Here is a 24,254-nt window from a genome sequence, read left to right as displayed (position 1 = left end):
TGTCATGTGGCACCAAGTCAAATGCCTTATGGAAGTATAAGTATATTACATCAACACTGTTACCTTTATCAACCAAACTTATAATCTCATTTAAAAAAAAACAAAAAAAACTACTCTCAATGTAGTAGCGGAAAACTCTTCCAATGCATACAAAATGGCTACCATCTCACACTTTTGTGCCCCCTCCCATGCCCTAATTGTTTCCCAAACCTTTCACCTGTTTAAGCATGAATAATATAACACATCATTAGTCTGCTGTATTTGAGACCTTAATATTGGAGCCTCCATGGAGCCAAGCTGTTAGAACACTCTGTGGGTGAACTGTGGTTGTAAGCTCCCTTTAAACCACATCAAAAAAAGATTCTGTCTGTCTGTCTTCCATAAACCCATACTGATTGGATTAATTACATTATCCTCCTTTAGTTTATTATTAATCAAGTCCCTTATCAGTCTTTCCATTATCTTGCCTGGGTTCAATGACAGGCTGACAGGCCTGTAATTACCTGGAACGTCCTGTTTATCCTTTTTAAAAATTGGCACAACATCAGCTTTCAGCTTTTTATATTCATTACTATCAACTTCCCCTTTCTTCCATTTGTTTTATGTATACAGAATTGTTTTTTTACAGCTGCCTTCACTTCCCCTCTAAACCAGGTTTTTAACCAGCACAGCCTCCTTCCTCAATTGTGGGATTGTGGCTTTTTGGGCATTATAGTAAGGTATTCTTAAATTATTCCCAGTTATCATTCACATTTGTCTGAGTAAGTTCTTTTTCCCAGCTGATATGGCTCATACATGACCAACTAATGATAAGACTGGAGGCATTGGGGGAGCAGAAGCAGCAGCAGCAGCAGCAGCAGGTTGTGGACAATGCTGAAAGAGTCTAGAGTGGATAAATAGGAAGGAGGGGTAGAGTTGTGAAGGGCCTTGATGGTGAGGACAAGACGCCTGCACTTAATGAAGGTGAAACGGTTTAGAAAGTAGAAAGGATTCATATGGACGTGATGTGGCCAGAGTGGTGGGCAAGAAAGAGGATCTTAGCAACTGCATTTTGTCTGGACCTGAGGTGGATGATTGGGCTGTAGGAAGGGTAGAGAGGAGGAGTCTAGGATAGTCAAGACCCAGGTGATGAGGCCTTGGACAAGAGTTTTGGCTCTTTGGGTGTAAGGAAGAGAATAGATCTCAAATGTTATCACGGAAGAACTCTGACACAACCTAGATGTTGGGGTAAGAGAGAGTCAGGTGGTGATGAATCCCAGGTTGGCCAGTCTGAGTGACAGGGAACAGTGTGGTGATATCAAAAGTAACCGAGAATAGGGAGAATTGTGAAGGATATCCAGGATCAGATATCAGAGAGAGAGAGGTCATGAGTGGACAGGTAACTTGAGTGTCATCATCCAGGAGCAGCTGAGATGGTTCAGAGGGAAGATGTGATTGGTGAATAGGAAAGGGTCAAGACCTTAAGACCCCCATGGATTGTGGGACATGTGAGGAAGAGGATTCATTGAAGGAGTGATCACAAAGGCAGGAGAATAAACCTGGATCAATGGAATCAGGAACCAAGAGCGGACAAGATTTCAGAGAGAAATGTATGATTGTCAGTGTCAAACAAGACATAGGTTGAGAAAGATGAGGATGGAGTACAAGGATTTAGCCAGGGAAAAACCTGGGAGAGCAGTTTCAGTATAGTGGAGGAGGTCCAGAATGGAGCTAGAGGAGAAGAATATTAGACAATGGTTCTAAAGGGTGCATCCAGTAAGGTTAGTGGTGAAGGGAGATGGGAGCAGTAGTTGGAGAGACAAGTGGCATCAAGGGAACACAATTGTTTTTGTGGAGGAGGGGAGGCTAGGGCATGCTAGTGATGGGGAAGAGTCCAGAAGAAAATAAAAGATGCAGAGGAGTGAGAGTGAGAAAGCAAGTGGATCAAGGGAGATGGAGTTAAGAGACAGGTAGAGAGCAGAGCAGAAATCTGTGTCGGTGATGGGTGAGAAAATTTCTGGAAGAGACAAGGAAGGAAGCTGATCTTTAGTGTGAAAAAGTCAGTACAATCTTGTACAGAGAGGAAGGGAGGAGAGATGCGGGAATGTTTCTAGAAGGGAGGCAAAAATAGCAAAATAAGTGGCTGGGAGGGAATCAATGGGGCTGGAAAACCAGACATCTGGCTGACCTGTTTGGTATTAAAATGCCTTGCAGAACTTGCTGTTCTTGTGCAGGTCTGATTTGAGAAGTTTCACTGTTTTATGGACCTGGGTCATTTGGATGTAACTGTCCAAATTAGAGGTTTCCCAAATCAGTTTCCATAAACAGGATTCCGTTCTAGTTTTGAAGACCTGAGCAATTGGAAACTGAGGGCTTGTCTTCACTATCGTAGAGATCAGCGCTGTTGCAATCGATGCAGTGGGTGTCGATTTAGCAGGTCTAGTGAAGACCCGCTAAATTGATGGCAGAGCGCTCTCCAGTAGACTCTGATACTCCAGCTCCCTGAGAAGAGTAAGGTAAGTTGACCGGAGACCATCTCCTGTCGACACAGAGTAGTGAAGACACCGCAGTAAGTCGACCTAAGCTACGTCGACCCCAGCTATGTTATTCACATAGCTGGAGTAACGTAATTTAGGTCGACTTACCCCAGTAGTGTAGACAAGGCCTGAGTTCCAAACACAGAGAAGTCAGTACAAGCAGAGCCACCTTTTGTCCTCCCATGAATCCTCCTTATCTTGTTAATCTTGCTCCTGTGGCTGTTGTCAAAGTTACTTCAGCCTTCTGGACTTGACATTAATGATAGAAGCAAGGGAGAGACATTCAGGATGACTGTCTTTGTTGAGTTCTGTGATTCTCTATGTAGTAGAGGAAAACTCTTCCAGTGCATACCCTGCCTTAGGGGAACACTACAAAATGGCTACCATCTCACACCTTTGCGTGCCCCCTCCCCCATGCCCTAATTGTTTCCCAAACCTTTCACCTGTTTAAGAATGAATAATATAACACATCATTAGTTTGCTGTATTTGAGATCTTAATATTGGAGCCTCCTGGAGACAAGCTGTTCGAACACAGTGTGTGTAAACTGTGGTTGTAAACTCCCTTTAAACCACATCTTAGGTGGAAAAATTAGAACTTCTACAAATTTCAGAGGAAGAAATAATTGCTCCTTAGTATAAAATTGCATTGTAAACTGCACAATTAGACTGTCAGCAAGCATAGAATGTGATTATTATTTTGTTTTATTTTGACCTGTGTGTTGGTGGTATTGCTTATAGAATTTGTAACTTAGAGGGGAAAAATAGCTGCTGTATCTACTTGCTGACTGTGACTTGACAATGGCTAGGCAGTTGATGTGCTGTGACCACAGTTTTATTACACTAATAGTTTTTTCACTGCCACGTGGTGATCTCCCCCACTGTTATATCCACCTATTACCTCTTGTCTTGTACTTTGATTCTAAGCATTTTGAGGCAGTTATTCTCTTTGTTATGTGGGTGCATGGTGCCTTGAACAATGGAACCCTGAACACTAATGGATGTCTCTAAGGACTACCATAATACAAATATTTAATAATAATAATAATAATAATAATAATAATAATGTTTTTCTAAACAGCGAATGACTGGCTTGCAGCATTTCAGGGGTGGGAAGTGTTTTTGTCCAATGATAAGAGTTTTGTTTTGTTGTAGATTTAAGTTATATATATTGAGCATTGTCACTAGGCATGATACTATACAAGCACTGAGGAAGACCATTCCTTCACCTAAGGACTTCGTAATAAAAAACGGTGGTGAATTAGGATGTTGAGGGAAAGGAAGCAGAAAAGTATATGCAGGAAATGAGAGAAGTGAGGCTATAGAACCTGTTAGGTGCATATGTTCTATTTATTTTGACTTGTAACATCACACACAAATGTGCATCCAGAGCTCTGTGCACCCATGACAATCTTTGAAAATATGCAGCTATACAAGTATACTCATTCAGTCACACCCCCGAAAACATGCCCTGACAACTGCAGAATTGAAGCAACCAGCCTCACCAATTTCCCTCTTCCTTAAAAGCTACGGAGAAAAGTCGAGTCTTGCAGTGTATAAAGGCTTGTTGACAGCATCTAATGGCTGTTTTGGATCAAAATGGGGGACGACAGCGAATTCCACAGATAGGATCACTGAGATTGAGTTGCAAAGGATATATAAATGGCAGGGCTTGAAAAATCCCACATCCACTCCTTCACGAGAATGAGAAGCTTTCTCTGGGCACTGTTGGGACCTAAGCTGTCTACTCCTGTAGAATTTAAGCTTCAATTTTAAAAAGTGTTTCTACCCTTCAGTTTGCAAAAATAACCTTTACAGAGTGAAATTAATGTAAACCAATGTGGTGGTGTGCTTCTAAGTTTATTCCAGTGCCTCTGTTGCTGCTTATTTGCCAAGCAGTAGCATAGTGTAACTGAACACAATTTGACAGTTGCTATGTAAACCCCGTGTGCAGCATTTATAATGGTCAGGAATCACCTTCAGGCTTCTGCTGTTTTGAGAAGCTCTGAGCAGCAGCAGAAAGTGGCTTTGGAGCTGTTCTTGAGGGAGGACCTCTCAAAAACAGAGGCAGGAAGAGGAATAGAATAGCATAGACCATCCTACCTCCCAGGAGTCAAAGGAGAGAGGGTGTGAGAGAGAACAAGAGACAGAAAGTTTCTTCACTTTTCCAGCAACTAGAAGGAGATGTAGCTTAAAATTTACCAGACACCCAGCCTCCAGAGGTTCAGAGATGGACAGCACTCTATTATTGTTAATAATTAATAAGAATAATTGTATTAGGGCTGTGTCTAAAGGCCCCAAATGGAACTGGAGCCTCATTATGTTAGACTCTTCGCAAACATGTCAGATGGCATGCTGCTACCTGTCCCAAAGCTCACAGTCTAATTCAAGACAAAAGGTACCAAGTCAGTTTACCCTGGGCATAATCTTAGTCCCCTTCCATTTCCCAGCAACTGGAATTGGGAATGTGAGGATTGAGGAAAGAGCAGGTTGGCTTCCTCGGCAGCCCTTTATTCTTCCCTCTCTCCTTTCTTTTAAAATCTTCCTCAAACTATTAGATATTTGGTAAATTTTCCAAGCCCCGTCCGATGGTGTACTAGATGGAGATTTTGATATAAAGAATAAAGTACACATCTTCCTTCTTACATGCTTGAGAATGCAAATACCTCAGGCACCCCACCCTAATTAAAGATTCAAGCCCTGTCTTTACTGGGTATTGCTCCTTCCTTCTGAGTTATCGCATGTCCAAAACCTGGTCTCCTGGGAACTTTACCATTTATTAGTCTTTTAACGCCCCTGAAAGAAACATTGACACATACAGCCACATCCTCTTTTAAATTGGTATAAAATGTGGGAGTATATGAAGTTTTTGGGTTGTGTTTTAGAGCCTGTGCATGACAGGAATTCATGATCTCTATTGCAATTACTATATGTACATTTCATTATATGCATGTAAAACCCCCACAACTAAAACACAGCCCCAATGATTTTCATTAATCTGAGTCTGAGAGGATGTCTGTGATCTTCATGTATTTACATTTTTTGTGACACATAATAATGTTGTATTAAATCGTTGTCACCAGGATGCAAAGATGTTTTCTAAGCAACTGCCAACATTTTGTACATAATTCTTTTTGTTCTTGGAATCCTGTGATTTCTTTTTCCTCACTTGAGTAACCATTTTATTGCCTAATACTCCGCTAACTCTGAATTGAGAGGTCTGAATTGCATTTGACTTGGATATTATGATTGTGTACTCACAGACATCACCCTCTCCCTATCATGCTGCTGATTTGCCAGTGTGGAAGAGGAGGTCAGTAATTATGCGCTGTGGGTTTTATATTACAGTGCACTGTCCTTCATTTGCCCTTTTCATATGGTTACAATAGTGTTAGAAGGCTAGTGTTCAACTGGAACAAGCCAGATACCATATTCATTAGGGCAATATACTTTTAATTTACATATCTCATTGGCTAAAGCATAAAGTCAGGAGAAGTTTGTGTAATCAAAATATCTTTTTCTGTTCCCATCAGGCTTCTGTTTGTATTTGGTTCATGGCTTTGTTTTTTTTCTCTTGTTGAAGCAATTAGTTTTATATTAATCCTCTAATGTTCCTCCCCTCTATGATGATACCAATTTCTTTAGTTTTTGTGACTGTAGTCTCCAATCTATTGAAGCGTGTCAGTACATTTGTAACCTTGCTGTTATATTCAAAGTCAAATTTCTTATCCAAAGCAGCAATCCTTGTTAAATGTATTGTTTTAGTCAATACTTCTCTAAAGGCTTTGGTTTATCCTACGTGGTGGTTCAGCTGGGTGTGAGGTTTCTGGAAGGGGATTAACTAAAACGGTAATGCTGCGGCCTTCGAGGTTGGGTCTTTGACTGGAGTCTCGGGCCTGAATTTTCGTTTAGACTGGCTATTAAGAGAACTCAAATTGCACTTTGAAGGCCCTTAACACTGACCAGAGTGATGTAACAGAGACTTCATCTAAATTTTGGTGGTTGCTCATATATTTAATGAGGCCATAAAGCCACTGGTGATCAGGTTTATTCTTTTTTTTTTTTTTTAAACATTCTTTGTTCTTTGAGACCATTGTGGTAGCTTCTGGGATGTATTACCTGCTGTCAAAATTATATATTATATAAAATATATAGATGTATAAATTCAAAGGGAAGGTTGGACTTTGACTATCCCATATCTATTTGGGTGTTAAGACATTTATTGAAAATGATAGATTTTGATTTGTGTGCGCAAAAGACTGTTTCAGTCATGCATTGCGTGACTTTAATTGTCTTGACATTGCTGCTTAATAGCAAAAAGTGCTGATATCCTGCTTTTAAAGGTTGTGTAGCAAGTTCTTAAGAAATAGTTGTTAGCAACTGCACGTACCAGCCCTTATCAACCTTTCTCCCAGTCAAATGACCTTGCTCAGCCCATGGGAACACCACACTGTTATCTACTTGTTTGGGTTTTATCAAGTTGATGATAGTTTTGTGGTCACTAGGGTGGTGTCATGTTGCCTTAGTCACAAACGGTGGCAGTGTTAGGGTTTGCTAATGACAATCCCAAACATTAATTTACCAACATTGCTGAGGGAAAGTTATAGCCAAGGAAACTGTGTATGAACAGTTGTTTGGGATAATAAAATGTTGGTCTGTGTCAGTATTTACTGTTGGCATTTTAGATGTTGATTTATGTATTATAGTGTTGGAAACTGTTTTTATGGTTACATTAAACTTCTTTATGAATGGACATTTTAAAGTTATGTAGTTAATGCAAATCTCTTTTCTTTCTGTCATGTTTTCATGAAAAATTCTCTGTGCAAGGATTACCCCAGTTTCCTGCTTCCTCTATGCTCCTGATTTTCGCAAGTTAAAATATTTCTTGGCAGAAAACAGTTGGTTTCTGCAAACATGTAGTTTGTAAATGCAGCATGTTTATGTTTACACTGTAGCATATATTCATTCTGTGTTTCATTTTTATTCTCTTATCTAATCAGTTTTTGGGGGGTGTAAATTTCTGGCTATAAGCTTTTAGTTAGCACTTGCTAACTTTTTAATTAGGTTTAGAGTAGTGTAAGCTAAAATCCCTGATACTGCAAAATTTCTGCAGGCAGTCCTATGGAGTTCACTGGGATTGCTTACAAGGCTAAAAGTTAAGCATGTACCTAAATATTTACAGGATTTGGTCCTAAAATGCTTTGACATTCTGGGTTGGTAAGGCAACAGGATGCCTAATCAGCTACTATTTTTCTTCATTGGTGTATATCAGTTGTTGTCAGTTGTATGCCACCTAATCTGTGGCGTCAGGTTTAACCACACAGCATGCAATTATTTTAAAGTAATTTGGACTTGATTTCTTTATACTGAATTAACCACCTTAGAACAATATCACCCAAACTGTGCATCAGCCGTAATTGAAACTCTGTCAAAGATAAATCCACTTGTGAAGAATAGTTGCCTTACAGCAGTCTCCTCTGCAGAAATCAATGTAATCAACTAATATAACTCTGTATTAACAGTCCCTTTTTTCCAGAATGGAATGTTTAAGCCATAAAAACATTGGTGGAGGGAAAAGAAGAGTTCATACGAGTAAAACAGGAGCTGCTGATCTTATTTTTCCAAATTTATTTGTATTCTGTTTAGAAATCTCAAAATCTCTGAGACTCAACCAAGGTCACTATGTCTCCTTCGAGAAAAAGTCATGCTGTCAGACAAAATTTTTCCCAAATTATTCAGCATGGTAATAACACTGGTTTTATTTAAGTGTGTCACATCCATTTCAGTTATGAATTGCTTTAGATAGTAATACAACAGTCTTTGTGACATGCTTTAGTTACCAGATACATTACAAGGGCTATTCTATTTAGGTCATTCAGAATCAGAATTGTGTATATATTTTATATGCACTATGCAGTCTAATATGATAGAGCCCAGTTTTGCCAACCTCACACAGAGCAGTATCTTCTATGAGCTGTCCTGTTGGTTCTACTTCAGTAGGGACTAATGGAGTAAGACATGGCTCAATGTAAAGGTGACACAATGAGCCTTTGTGCATTTTGTTTGTTTTTGTATTGAGTTTATAGTACTCGTTCATTGATTCTCCCTTAATGGTTTGAGAAGTTTATAAAGTTTTGTTGTGACTCCATCTTCCCCCTTAGACTTGCAAGACACACTAAAAAAAAAAAAAGTTTTTCAATTTGCATTTAATCAAAAGTAAATTTAACTGTTTTACACAGAAAATTGCAGGTTTGAGGCTCTGAATTTGTTTGTGTTGAACAGTTTAATATGTATGGACTTAAAAACACTTCAGATTGATCATAAGGCCTTTAAAATTCCTAGGATTACAGTACATACAGGACCTGAAAAAAAATTGGCAAAAGCAAATGCCTGCTACAAAACAGAAATGCCAAGCTTCTCAGTTCAATATGAAACACTAAAGATGAAATTTTTTTCTTGTTGAGTTCATTGTTTTCATAGTTCTTAATGTTTTCCCAAAACTTAAAATAATTCAGTAAACATATATAATTTAGATTAATTTTAGGATTAAAGTTTAAGATTCTTATTTTTTGCAAGTAATTCTTAATTTAGTTTAGTTTGAGTGGCAGATGTAATGAATTTACGTGTCTTGTTTTCCAACAGTTTTATGTGCTGAAAGAGTGGGCCAGATGACTAAAACATACAATGACATAGATGCTGTTACACGACTTCTAGAAGAGGCAAGTATTCTTTTACACAGTGTTCACTTTATGACAAAGACGTAACATAGATTGTGAAAGAATCTGTGTTGATAGAAATTGCCCCATTTGTTTTCAGTCATGGTGAAACAAATATTCTAAATGCACAGTCACTACATCTCATTGGTAAGGGACATACCTTTATTAATGAAAGGTACTTAGTTTGTTTACATCATTTGTACAAATTCACCACGTGTTCATACATAGCTAAAGCAGATTTATCTCACTATTGCCAGAATAGAAAAAGTGACATACCATACTGAATAATGTGAGGAAAAAAGTTAAGTTTTACATGAAATCATGATGTTGGCGGGGAGAGAGGGGAAGTGAGAGAGAGTGTATTTTTGTTTTCCAAATATGCACAGTATTATAAATGTTTTTTTTAAACTAGAGCACATAAAGCTCGCAAGTATATTTATTGTTTATATTATTTATAATATTTATTATTGATATCTCCATGTTTATAATCTTTAGGAAAATATGTAGTTACCAATTGATAAACAAGCCTCTCCTCCTCTCCCATGTACTTTTCTCTGTCCTGTCTCCAAGTTTTTCTTTATTGCATTCTGGTGCCTTTATATTTATATACCCACCATAATATATGGCCATTAATTTATTGTGATTGAGGCTAAACGTTTCAAGTAATAGCAGAGAGAGAAAAATGACCTACAGGATAAAATTTTTGTACTCACTAAATATCCTAATGACTTAATATTAATTGATCAAAACGAACTCTATTTTTAAAGTATCAGAGGGGTAGCCGTGTTAGTCTGGATCTGTAAAAAACAACAGAGTCCTGTGGCAGACTACATCTGTTAGTCTTAAAGGTGCCACAGGACTCTCTATTTTTAAAGTAAATGTAAGCAAATATTTTTGGAAATTCTGTTTGCAAGGCATTATTCAGATGAAGATTAACAATGCGGTCTTTGTTCTTGACAGTTTAGAACTTAAATCTTAGTATTTTGGTCTGCTTCATATTGTGGTAATGCTGCATTTGTTTCACACTACAAAGCTCTCTTAGTACAGCAGACCCATTTCATGCAGTGCTAACCCAAAGTACCTGAACTGGTGCATTCTTTGACCGCGAAGCTGCAAAGGAATAAGGATGAGCGCAAGTGCCTGCATTAGTGTATCTTGGTTGTAGAATTGAGGCCTTTGGTTATGCTTTCACCTGAAATCTTTAAAAACAGTTTCCTATGTACTATTCATGTTAAACCCCAGATACTTCACTTACAATGATTATATCTGTAGCACGCCATTTATAACTGTTCTAATTACTCTTGTATTATGCATACACGTCATGCTCTTTTTGCTTATTCATTTGCTTAGATTCATTTGCATGGTTTTGTAAGCAGGTATTATATCCATCTGGAAACTTACAAATATCCCCAGGTTTTCTTTGAATATGAAAATTTCTTAAATTCTCTCCTAGCCCTAGAGGCACGTGGTGGTTGTTTGTTTACATAGGGCTGTAGCCAACACAAAATCATTTGTGTGCCTGCCTGGTGGCTGTTCTGAGGTGGTAGTTCCTTCCATCACCCCTTCTAATAGTGGCAGAGCTGGTCATTCTGCATCTGCCCAAGCCTGTCTCCTCCCTGAGTCCACAAAGCTTGGTTTCTATAGAGCTGTAGCAGTCTAGCCCCTGTGAACAGTATGGGATGCACTGAGCCAACAGTCTAAAGCAGAGGGAGTTCTTTCCTCTCTGTCTGGCTGTTAAAGAGGCCATGTGACCTGACAATGGTGCATCTTTTGCTAAATTCTCTAATGTTGCTCAGTGAGAGAATATATGAGGCTCATTGAGCCAAAGTTTCTTGTTAAATCTCTTCTTCTCATACGCACATGTGTGTGCGTACACTCCTCTCCCCCAAATGGTGATGGTAAGGAGGGACTCCTCCAATTCGATCTGACAAGTCACAGTATCTGTGTGTATTTATCCTTCACAATCTTTAATGTATTTATCCTCATTCCTGGGAGGTAGGAAAGTGCTATTATCCCCATAATTCCAAATTGAGACCCAAAGGGTATGTCCACACTGCAATTAAAAACCCATGGCTGGCCCGTGCCATGTGGCTTAGGTTTAAGGGGCAGTTTAATTGCAATGTAGATGTTCGGGCTTGGGCAGGAGCCCCGGCTCTGGGATCCACAGGGCCCTTCCTTCCTCTCTGTAGTTCTATCTGCTGCAAATATTTTTCTTTTTCATTTTGATCTTGTGCAGTGGGCCAGCTGTATATGCTGGCCTATTACACACCATTAGCATATTTTGTATGGCCTTCTGGAACTTTCATGGTCTGGAAGGCCATGCATAATTTTGGCTGGATAGGGCCCTTGGTTTCTAATGCAAAAGTAGACTTAGCTTGACATATTGGAAATCACTTAGAGACAGCACTACCAGATCTGCAAACTATCTTAAATTATTTAAGAATTATATCAGCACTGGTAATTGCTATCTACTTTTCTACTCTTCTACTGCATGGAGACACTTGAAATACATGACATTATTGTGAACCCATGTCACTGGCAATGAATCACTAGCTTCTTTTCATAGACTTTGTCTTTATCATCCATATTACAGTCAATAAATGTTAGTAATATTGAGTGTGACAGTTGTCAACCAAAATAAACAAGCACATAATAGCTACTTTTAGCAAATAAACTGAAAGGGATAAGTTTAGTTCTCAGAGGAAGGAACTGAGCAAGAGGAGAGAAGGATATACCAGGAAATTGGCACCATTACTGCACATAGACTTCTACAAATGTAACACAGTAAAAATGCATCTTGGTAATTCAAAATCATATAAGTGCTGCAAAGTTGACACCCTAAATTCATTGCCCTGTCCAAAAGGGCTCACTCTCTAATGCCTTGGTCCTGCTGATACTTGGGCATGTATTTTACATCAATTGGGACTACTACTGTTTAATGTTAGGCATGTGCGTTAGCAGGATCAGGTCCCCAATCTGTAGTATATTTAGCATGGTTTACTGTCCACACAGGGTAGGGCTGGCCCTGTGTGTGTGAGCAAGGGAGGAGAGGGCGTAGAGAACCTCCTCCTGTAACCGTGGGCACTTGGATGGAGGAAGCAGGATGTCTTTAGACTTGTTTGACTGATGGGCTAGCCAACCCTGGGGAGGGGAGGGGAGGGGCATGCTAACAGAGCTGGCCCAATCCAGGGGGATGGTAATGCACATTGCACCCTTTCAAAAGGTGGTATGGCTGCTACATCTGAGTTCTTTCATCAAGGGTTTTTGCCACCCCAAGCGGCGGGGGGGGGGAAGCCGCGATCGCAATTGCACTCCGGCAGCAGCTCCACCGCGCAGCTTTCTTCTTTGGCGGGAATTCGGCGGCAGGTGCTTCCCTCCGAGAGGGACTTGCTGCCGAACAGCCCGACGTGCCGCCCCTTCCCCTTGGCCGCCCCAAGCACCTGCTTGCTGGGCTGGTACCTGGAGCCGGCCCTGCTTTCATCTCCAGGAGTTCCTTCAGAGCCCCCACAGGCATGTTGGCTGGATCAACTCCCTCTAAGTATACCACCTGTATCCCTATCTGAGTGCAGGAGGCAGTGACTTAAAGCTATAGTTTGGCCTACTTGACTTTAACATAGTCACCTCTATTTCTGAAGCTATCAGAAGATCGTATAATACACATTCACAGCTGCTGCTTAAATTTTACACTTACTAGAATTCGTTTTCAAGTGGAGCAGAGGAGAAACCGAGAAGCACGTTAGCATATCCAAGTGTATTCTGTCTGCTTATATCTGTGCTTTGCTGTGCTTTCAGAGCTCTTAAAATATAATCTGTAATGCTCCTTGCAAGCTCTCTACCAAAAGGTGCAGAGAAAAAAGAGCTGGAATTAGATTTGCTTCGATTAACATTTTTACATTAGACAGTAAGGCTATGCTTTCATTTGTACGGTTCATTAACTGTACATGTCAATTTTTCTGGATTATGTAGGTGTAGTCTAAGCAGGAATAGGACAAGAAAATGAGCAAAAATTGTTGGTTTCTTTGTTTTTGAAGAATATTCATTCTTTCCTTTTTTCTAGCACAGATTTAACCTTTTTTGACATGGGAGAACCAGTTATTTTCTAAGTGAACAAAAACATTGGAAATCAGTGTTCTTTTCTTTCCCTTTTACAGAAAGAGCGGGATTTAGAATTAGCTGCTCGAATTGGCCAGTCATTGTTAAAGAAGAATAAATCACTAACCGAGAGAAATGAATTCCTTGAGGAGCAAGTAGAGCATATCAGGGAAGAGGTAAGGTCATACACATGTGTACTGTCGCTACACCTAATGATGCTGCGGGTCCAGAAAAACTCTTCTCTCTAGCTTTAGCTTGTGCGTAGTTAACTTTCTGATTACTTGTGTATAGGATGCCAATCTGAACGATAGCGATTCTAATAGAATATTGTACAAAGTTCATTCTACAAATATGATTGATGAGATCATTTGGCCTACAGGGCTCAAAAAAAAAGGGAAATTTTAAGAAAACTATGGGCCATTCGATTTTGCGCCACCTCAGGCCAAATTCTTTGCTTAAACATATTTGTCCCCATTTTATTTTGCTTCATCCCCCCGCACTTTCCTCAAACCCCATTTTGACCTTATTCCCCTCCTTTCCCTACATTTCCTCCCCCCCCCCCGTCTTTCTTTCCAATATTTTCCTCTAACTTCTCTAGCTTCCTTTTTACCTAGGTTCATTGCTTGCACTTCTCTTTCCACAATATTCAGCTTTTTTTTCTTTTGTTTCTTCTCCCCCCATATCTCAGTGATTATCACTTCTCGGTTTGTTTCTCTCCTTTCCCACCTGTAAGAGATTATTTTTCATCCCCCCCCCCCCCCCCCCCGCTAAAAAAAACTTCTTTTCTGTATTCAAGCTGATTTCAGTTTTGGTTTTTAAATAAAATCACTTAAATGCTGAACCTGTCCCCTACTGCAGATGAACATAAACATCATACCACTCTATTTAAGGTGTATTATTCATATAAAGTGAGATTTTTAGTAGTCCACGATCACTAAAATCATGTGCATTGTACTTTCTGTACCCCTCTGGTATCATGCCTCTTTAACATACCCAGCTTCATATCCATCAGGTGCTTGGGTGGCTCAGGATAAATTACTGTGTGGGTTCTATGACATGATGAATGATGCTTCTTCAACATATGGTCTGCTTCAGAAAGCAGCGAAGTGACTTGGGTTAAAGAAATAGATATTAAACAGAACTAATGGTCTGGGACTTAGTATCGCCCATCTAGATTTGTTAAAACCATCTGGCTTATGGTTTATTTTTCAGTTAAATGTGGAAGAATCTGGTGGTGTATGTGTGTGCACGAAGGTTTTTGTGATATGTATGTGTGTATATTACAATTTTGGATAGCAATAGTAATGTGTTAGGTTCTTTGTATACATATTGTGTGTCTGTGTATAGGATGACATGGTGCAGGTCATCCCAAATGAGTGCTGATTTAAAAAAATAAATAACACCATAGAACACTATAATGTATATTGTATCTGCTATATATGAAGTATTATAAACATATTTGAGAAATGTTGAGAGTTCTGAAAATTATCAGGATTATTTATTGCATCTCCCTGAGTAGAGAGCCAGATTAACTAAAAATGTCACAACGCAACGTCTGTTAGTTTGCTGCCTTGAAGAGCTAAAAGTGAGTTCTGGGTCCCTCCTAGAAATACTTGGTGACCTTGAGCTGAATCCTGCCCATCCTGGGCCTCTTGCGGATGCACTTCTTGGGGGAAGATTAAGAAAGGTTGAGAAATTCCACAGTTGGTGGGAGGGGTTGAAAACAGGTTGGTTTTTAGAAAATGGTTGTTTATGGAAGCTTCTCTGGGATTTGTGATGTTAGGGTAAATCTGAGCAATGGTATAATGAGCAAGTTGTGGGTGAGGCAGTTACAGGTGCATGATGCATGGAAATACACCCAATATATGGAGGTGATCTCTATGGGAGAAATTCCAAGGCAGGTGACAAATGAATTACTCACTCACCTTTGACAGCATTTCCAGTTTGGCTGTGTTATTAACAGCTTTCTTAAAAAATGTCATGATTCATCTAGGAAATTGCCAGCTTCCCAGTGGGACCAATGATATTAAGGTTTAAAGTCATAACACTTTTGTGTGTAGAAAATCTGAGGTTCGTTTTAGTGGGTTTTGATATTTCCCCTGAGCCCTGTTCAGTTGGGAGTCATGATAACTAAGGCAACTGACTTTGCCAGAGGGATACAATATATAGTCCCTATAAATTTCTTTTAAACATTCCTAAAATAGTGCAGCATATGACATATACAACATACCTGATGGTGGTGTATGATATATAGATTTTATTGGCACTTTTATGGGATGACCTGGCTTCTTTACTCATGAGTAGTGCAGCCACTCCATATTCACGTTAATAGTCTTTATGCCACACAATCATGTATCCTCAGTTTATTCCATGGCTCTTCATTTGATACACGTGTTGCCTTTACATTAACATGTAGATTTTGTATTTTCAAACCTATATATCATTGTGAGGAATAGACTCTGATCATGTTCTGATGAAAACTGTGACTTTAACCCACATGTTTCAGGCCAGTTTTTCTCTTTATATTGTCTCTTACTTGCCCTTCTTAAATACCAATGTCTCCTTCACCTGCAACAAGCTGCTTTTGTGTGATCACTTCAAAACAGTTTGAATTTCATTTTTCCTTGTCAAGAGGACAGAGCCCTTTCCTTCCCAGTCTTATCTAATTGCTACTAATTTCTACCCTGTACAACTCTTTCCAGTAGTACTAAATTATGAAAACTGAGACTCAGACCTACTGTTTGGCACTAGAGAACAAAAGGTGAGTGCACTGAAGCAAAATGCTGTACTGTATGTCGGTGCACTTTAGTCACCGGGTACCTGCTGTTTTGGAAGTATTTTACTAAAGTCTTCAATGTTGTATTGGACAAATTCTCTTGATTATAAATTGCGTTGACTGCAGAAATAACTGTTCAACCTTTAGGTAGCACAAATGAGTGTAGCTTCCCAAGTAAAGCCTGCCCACCCAGTGCTGTGTTGCAGTGTTTAAAAATTAAGGATGCTGCAGCTCCAAGATCAAAATTTCTGTCCTTTTGCTGAAATATGACATTACCACGTACAACCTAATCCTGCCTGCTTTGAAATCTGATCTAAGAGCCAGAGTAAAGTGAACTGTCAGTCTAGGATAGAGTGGAAGGAGATTGTTGGGTTTTTGCTCTTCCTAGTTATTCTGGGTTATTCTATTTACTTTATTTAACCCTAAACTTCTTTCCTGTTCTAGTCATCTCTGTTGTGTGCTCCTGCAGCAGCTAATGCAGTGCTAGCTAACTCATCCTCCGCGGGGACTGTCAGCCCAGTGACCAGCAGTTTATGGTCACTCTTAAACAGTAGAGCTTTGTAATTTTCATTTAATTGCTAGATATTGCACCTGAGTAAGTGTTTGATGTTTGCTAAAGCTCAGTGTTTGGTGGGTTGAGCCCACCACACTCATTTCCAGACTGTTTTTCATCAGAGCTAGTTTTCATTTCCTCTTTTACAGTCAGAAGGGGGGAAAATACTACTCTGAAATAAGACTTTTAATCCACTAGAGCAAAAGGTAACATATGAAAGATAAGATGATCTCTATCTAGTTAATGAATAAAATATGTGATATAATTGATGTTTTCATGTTAATAAATACTTAGTCCTACAGTGTTGGAGAAATAATGGGCTTCATCCTGCAAACTGTTGCTCGTGGTTAGTGGACCTCTCATCTGAGTGAGGACTTATAAAATGGGTTTTGGATTTTAGATTGTTTCTGCAGAGCTGGCAATTAGGAAGAAAAAATCTACACCTTTTCATTCCTAAAATGAGCACATTTGATACAGAGTAAGATATAATAAGCATGGGATTCTATGATACCACTTCTATAGAATCACTTTTCAGAGTCAAAGTGCACTCAGAAGCTAATAGTTCTTTGCAGTCTATGCAGCACTGATGTAATGGCACCCTATGGCAAAACCTACTAAACGGTGGATCTGCTACATTCTGCACCAACTAAAACTTGAGTGGTGTCCAAAGGTAACCCTATATGGAGAGAATTATGATAATCCAGTCTGAAAGTCACAAAGGCAGGGATAATGGTAGCCAGGACCATGTCCCAGTGAGATGGTTATAATTATTGTGTCAAATGCAGCAGAAAAGAAATGCTAGGCCTGATTTACAACTGCTTTACTCCATTGAAATCAATGGAGTAATGTTGGTGTAAACCTGGGACGGTGAATCAGACTCATGGAGTGAAATGAGACAGACCATTTGCCTCTCTTGTTTCCTTTAATAGCAGTGGGTAATTGGATTCTTGCTTTCTTTAAAAAGAAAAGGGGAAAAAATCAAATGACTGTTTAAAGATTTTTCAAGAAGTAAAAATTGTTTCCAGTCCATTCATCAGAGTGGTACAGTGGGCTCTTGACTAGTCTGAAGGAAACATATGAAAGATGAAAACAAATTGATTTAATTATTAAAAATATAAATGTGCTTGGAAGGGAAGTGATAGATTTACGCTCTTTTTTGCTCAGGTTTCTCAGTTGCGCCATGAACTGTCCATGAAGGATGAGCTGCTTCAGTTTTATACCAGTGCTGCTGAAGAAAGTGAGCCAGAGTCCATCTGCTCAACACCGTAAGTTATCAGATCAGTTCACTTTTCCTGAATCTGAACCTTCCAGGGATAATAGCAGGAAGTTTAAGAGCAGTGTTGATACCCTTGAGGGTGGCAAAATTAATCCTGAATGGAATAAAGCTACATTCATAACTTAAACCTCAACTTGCGCCGCACATTTTCATTTGTTAATGTTTGTATTGGAGTAACTGAACTGATTCGAATGTGGGGAGGGAAGGAAAAAGGAGGACAGGAGGACAGTGGCATATGATACCATAGGCTGCTCTAACTCACATTGGGGCTGGCATAGACCACCCCACAGGATCAGTGAGCCACCTGGCATGTACCACCCCACCATACCATCTTTCTGTTTGCAGGGGAAAATCTGGCCAAGTGATGGAAGACTAACCTCCATACTCACATTGCTTTGGCTGGCAAAGACTTGAGGCATTGCTAAAATATTGCGCACTGTTTAACAGCAGAGGGAGGGGATAACACATGGATTACAGTCTTCTCTGGACAGTTACCTGTCTGAGCAGCACGGCAGACTTTGAGGAGGCTGCCTGCCCTTGTCCACTTGTCTGCAGAGTTATTGCAGCATTCAGGTGGAGCATGTGCAACGTGATTCATGAAGCTATTATATTATTTTTTGTAAGTCTGCATGTGAAGGTTGCTTTCTTCCTAATATCTGTGGATGAATAGCTTTCCCACAGGAAGTGGGAGAAATAAGGAAAATTGTCATGTTCACTTTTAAAATGAGATGAAAATGTGTGTTGTCACAAATAACTTAAAGTGAAAAGTCTGAATTTCACACAGCTCTGGCTGTTATGGGACCTCTGTTAAGCCTTTTCCCATTTGTCATTTCCAAGGCTTCAAGTAAAATGGGCCTAAAGTAAATGTTAATGGTTCTGTTACCAGGTTGAAGAGGAATGAGTCTTCCTCCTCCATCCAGAACTATTTTCACTTGGATTCTCTTCAAAAGAAACTTAAGGACCTTGAAGAGGAGAATGTTGTGCTTAGATCAGAGGTGAAATCACTCCCTTGTATACTTTGTTTTTAATAATTGCAGCCCTGCTTCCCTCTCCCTTTGAAAACCAGTGCTCTGCTGATGATTGTTAAATAAATATTCTTAATGGAAACCCTCACAGGGGAGGGCTATCTTACATAACAGATCCCCTTGTAATATAGCAGATCACCAATTTTGATCTTAAAATAGTGTTAAAAGTCCAACTGAAACCTATACATTTCAGGAAATTCAGAGCAAAGGCTTCATGTGGAGGGGACAACATAGTTCTATAACGGTGTTAGGGGACAGTATTATAGCCTAAAACCTGAGAGGGTCACGCAGACTGAAAACAAAAATGGTGTTAGAACATGGCTGACCCTTGCTGTACCTGCAGGTTGGCATAGGTTCCTTAACCCATACCAGTGTTAGCAATAGGCACAAATGTCTTACCTAAGTATAGAGAGAGGCAGTATTACCTTAAACTCTAAATGGCCTTAATTTGTGGGTTTCAAGTCAGGCCTTTAACATTATTTTAACATTGTTTTTTGTGGATTCATATTTTTCCTTTTATTTTGGGACTGTTCAAAAGAATAAAAAACATGTATGTGGGTTGATGGAGTCTGTCAGAGTTAATATATGTTCACTGTGACGGCCACGTACCAGATAAGTAATTACATTTGTGATTTTTTCAATGCAGTTTTTGAACTTACAATATTTGGGGATATGTTATAATTTGCGAACTCTCATTGGTGTTTAGATGAAATACCATTCTCAGATTCACAAATTCATTAACTTTCCATTACAAATGTAAGTCACTCTTTTATAAAATATGTTTTGATCAAAGTGCAGTCTACTTCACCTTTATTATGAAAACACTCAGGGAAGATAAGTAGTGTAAATATTATGTTGTGGGTATTGTGAGGGTAATTAAGGTGGGGCTGGAAGTGAAAGTCTTCTGGCTTCAGGGGTTATAAAAGAACACTTTACACTTAAGTCTAATTGCGTAGCCAATGCTTTGGATGAAATGTAAAATATAGTGTTTAATTTAAACATGTAATATCTTCATCTATTTTAGAGATCTCAAAACGTATCTGTTCAGGTGATCAATTTATACATTGTGCACTCCTTGCATGTGGTTTCGGTCATCTTCATTCCTGTTAAAATAGTGACACCTAGTGGGTGCAAATTTCTGCATCAAATCTGTGGATGCTGAATGTTCCTTTGGCCCCTTTTTTTTAGAGATTGAGGGGAGACCAGGGGAGTTGGGGTTTTCTCACTGTTTTCCTGGAGTTGCGATTTGAAAAAAGAATTTGCTTTTTTGAAGCAAATGGAAACACTACAACAGATTAGAAAACAACCAAGATGCTAATGTGCCATATTTTGATGTGGACCTTTTGAACAGGCCTGTCAGCTGAAGACTGAAACAATTACTTACGAAGAGAAAGAACAGCAGCTTGTAAATGACTGTGTGAAAGAGCTGAGTATGTCCTTTTTTTTTCTCCATTTTCACATCTGACATTGTGTTCAGTGTTGTTGTAGCCATGTCGGTGATATTAGAGAGACAAGGTGGGTGAGATAATATCTTTTATTGGACCAACTTCTGTTGGTGAGAGAGGCAAGCTTTTGAGGTACACAAAGCTCTTTCTCAGGTCTGGGAAACAGACCTAAGGAACAGCACTGTGTAGCTCAAAAGCTTGCCTCTTATCACTAACAGAAGTGGGTCCGATAAAAGATATTACCTCATCCACCCTGTCTCTGTAATTATTGTGTTCAGCCATATTTAGGTTGAGCTGTAAATTCATAAATGAGTCATTTAAATGAATCATTTACCCTGTGGTCCTTCATTTCCTTACAAGTATTATCTGTCTGTCTTTTAAGACTGGTCATGAGAAGAGAAACAAAAGACTAAAAGTCCCTGCATTCTTGTCACTTTTCTACCTTTCTCATACATTATTTCATAAAGTAAAGGCAGAGCCATCTTTCAGCCTGTCAGCTTCACATTTCATATTGGAATTACATCACTTAAGACCACATTTAATGTCAAGATAATTCAGCTTTAAGTACAAGTCCTTGAACTAAAATGTAACATTGGAATATATCTACAGTATCCATATGGGCCATCAATGAAGACCTTATGATCAGGCATTGAAAGAGATGGAAACTTTCAGATGATTTATTAGTAGGCTTGGCAGAATTTCAAGCCCGCTGATGGTCTGGGATACCGGCTGCTGGCCCCGCTCAGCCCGCAGCCAGTTTGGGGTTCCGGCCACTGGCCCTGTGCCAGCCAGAGTCCCGGCCCTGCTCAGCCCACTGCCAGCCTGGGATACCAGCTGCTGGCCCCGCTCAACCCACAGCCAGACTGGGATTCCGGCCACCAGCCCCCTGCCAGCCAGGGGCCTGGCCACCGGCCCCGTTCATCCCACAGCCGGCCTGGGATACCAGCCGCCGGCCCCGCTCACCTCACTGCACTATTATTTACTTTACATACAATAATAGTTTAGTTATATAATATAGACTTATAGAGAGAGACCTTCTAAAAACGTTAAAATGTATTACTGGCACGTGAAACCTTAAATTAGAGTGAATAAATGAAGACTTGGCATCCCACTTCTGAAAGGTTGCTGACCCCTGATCTAGACCATACCAGACAGGTGTTTGACTAACCTGTTCTTAAAAAGCTCCAATAATCGCAATTCCACAACCTCCTTAGGTAATTTGTTCCAGTTTTTAACAACCCTGACAGGAAGTTCTTCCTAATGTCTGACCTAAATCTCTTGCTGCAATTTAATCTAATGTACCCATCTTTCTGTTGTTGAGAAAGATAGGTTTGGCCTGGCTGTTTAACGTGTTTGAATGTTACAGTGCAACCCAGTTACAGTGCAATAGAATGAAAGTTTCGAATTTTCAGTGCATTTCAATGTGCAAACATTTTACAGTGAATCTTACTATTGAACTTTACTATTTCTATCACAGTTTAATATACTGCCTTGGTACACCATCTTCACTGTATTTGCAAGATGTCAGTTTTGCCCACAATAGGAAATCTTGTTAGCAGGTATACAGCCCACATTGCAGCATCGGTTCTCTATATTTTTTAATGTTGTTGTTGTTGTTAATGTCTTTTTGAGAAAGTATCTTTCCGTGTTTTGGAAAAAGATTCTGCTGCATTAAGCAACATTCTTCAGAAAGTTCCTCTTTTTATAGACAGTGGGCGTTGAGTTGTGATTGCTTCTCTCTTGTTAAAGGGGATGCAAACATCCAGATTTCCAGTATCTCGGAGGAGTTAGCAAAGAAAACTGAAGATGCTGCCCGGCAACAGGAAGAGATCACCCATCTTCTTTCTCAGATAGTTGATCTACAGAAAAAGGCAAAATCTGTAAGCAATAATGTTTGTTACACCCCATAGGAACTTTTCCTTTCTCTCCCATGTGTGGCAGTCTTGTTTGACTTAAATCTCTTGCATGGTCATTTTTTAATGTAAAAAGCAGACCTGCCTTTAAGATTTTTCTTATAGAAAGATATGGATACCTGATTTACCCATTTCATATTAAATATAATGCATCAAAAACAATGGTTAAATTCATCTTGAGTAACACTGCTCTACAGCCAAAATGCTTCTGAAATAAATGTAGTCAAACTTTACTAATTCTGGGTCACTGAGAACGAAAATGATGCTTAAAATTGTTGATTGGCTCTAGTTTTCAAGATATGCTATTGGGTCAGTATATACGACCCTTGACTTGGGAATGGCGGAGGATAAGTGAGTTTAAAGGGAAGGGATCTCAATTTAAACCAGAAATGACTAAAATACATCTTTGACTGGATCTATGAATAAATCTATGACTGGGTTTGGACAGTACTTGCTTTTTAGGCAAAACAATGAATGATGCAATCTGAAGCTGGTATTGCGTCATACATGATATGAATTGCATCATGTTATTCCTAGAAGTCATGGATGATGCAATCATAACGAAGCTTATATCACTCTGCTGAACAAATTGCCCTATATCAGCTCTAGAAATCATACAGTGTCGTGCTCTCTTATTTGTCAGTGTTTGATTTTGCAAAGGGACACATTTCTGTTTAGCCAAAGTGAGCAGAGATGCCTCGTACTTGTGTGAACAGTGCAGATAACTTCTGCTATGTTTGTGGTGAAGTGACTTTTGCATCACAAAAGCGCAGTATAACCACTATGGTTAAGAAAGCCTATCACCTTTATTTTGGCTGCAAAATTGGAGATCAGGACAAGAGGTGGGCCCCACACATATGCTGCAACACTCGTGCAACAAATCTTCGCCAGTGGTTGAACAGGAAAAGGAAATCTATGCCTTTTGCAGTGCCAATGATTTGGAGAGAGCCAACAGATCATACCAGCAATTGTTACTTCTGCACGGTGCCTCCAGTTGGGAAAGGTGTGTCAAAGAAGAAAAAGTGGACTGTGCATTATCCAAACATTCCATCAGCTATACGCCCAGTACCCCACGGAGAAGGACTGCCGGTTCCTGATGCACCAGAATCATTCTCACTTGAGTCAGACGAGGAAGAGGATGAAACTTCTGGTCCTGAACCATCAATGACACAGGACCCACATTTTCTCCCATCCTCCTCCTCTGAACCACACCTCATAACACACGGTGAACTGAATGACCTTGTCAGGGATTTGGAACTACCCAAGAGTAAGGCAGAGCTGTTGGGCTCCAGACTACAGCAGTGGAATCTCCTGGCAGGTGATGTTAGGGTTTCCATGTTCCGTGACCGTCAAAAGGATCTTGTCCCATTCTTCTTCATGGAAGGTGATCTTGTAGCCTGCAACAACATCGATGGTGTGATGGCAGCCCTCAACATCGTTCACGATCCAGATGAGTGGAAACTGTTCATTGATTCATCGAAGACGAGTCTTAAAGCTGTTTTACTGCATAATGACAATGTTTTGCCATCAATTCCAGTTGGTCATGCAGTCCATATGAAGGAAACCTATGACAACATGAAACAACTTTTGAGGTGCATAAACTATGACCAACATCAGTGGCAGCTTTGTGGCGATTTGAAGGTTGTTGCTCTCTTGCTTGGTCTGCAGACTGGATACACAAAGTACTGCTGTTTTCTCTGCGAATGGGATAGTCGTGCAAGAGATTCCCACTACATCAAGAAAGATTGGCCACTCCGACAGTCATTGGAGCCTGGGAGGAAAAGTGTTCAGCATCCACCACTTGTTGAATCAAGGAAGATTTTGTTACCACCCTTACACATCAAGCTGGGTCTGATGAAGAACTTTGTCAAGGCCATTGACAAACCACAAGCAGCTTTCAAGTACCTCCAAGGAAAATTTCCAAGGTTAAGTGAAGCTAAGATA

The 24,254-nt window shown here is 39.7% G+C and overlaps 1 protein-coding gene across 3 annotated transcripts in view; it reads left to right on the top strand.

The window, feature by feature from the left end:
• The window catches only part of TRAK1 (trafficking kinesin protein 1), a 74,110-nt gene that overhangs the window by 20,662 nt on the left and 29,194 nt on the right, over window positions 1–24,254 (top strand). For 2 of the 3 annotated variants that reach the window (XM_065398585.1, XM_065398584.1), the window contains exons 2-7: window positions 9,157–9,233; window positions 13,382–13,498; window positions 17,816–17,916; window positions 18,814–18,922; window positions 20,304–20,382; window positions 22,147–22,277. In XM_065398585.1, the coding sequence (XP_065254657.1) occupies window positions 9,157–9,233; window positions 13,382–13,498; window positions 17,816–17,916; window positions 18,814–18,922; window positions 20,304–20,382; window positions 22,147–22,277 (614 nt within the window). Of the gene's footprint in view, window positions 1–9,156; window positions 9,234–13,381; window positions 13,499–17,815; window positions 17,917–18,813; window positions 18,923–20,303; window positions 20,383–22,146; window positions 22,278–24,254 lie in introns of those variants that run through there. The other variant, XM_065398586.1, reaches the window with a different exon arrangement.

Source organism: Emys orbicularis, chromosome 2, assembly GCF_028017835.1.
Source record: "Emys orbicularis isolate rEmyOrb1 chromosome 2, rEmyOrb1.hap1, whole genome shotgun sequence".
NCBI lineage: Eukaryota > Metazoa > Chordata > Testudines > Emydidae > Emys > Emys orbicularis.
Note: the sequence above shows the minus strand (reverse complement) of the source record. Positions and strands in the feature narration are given on the sequence as shown.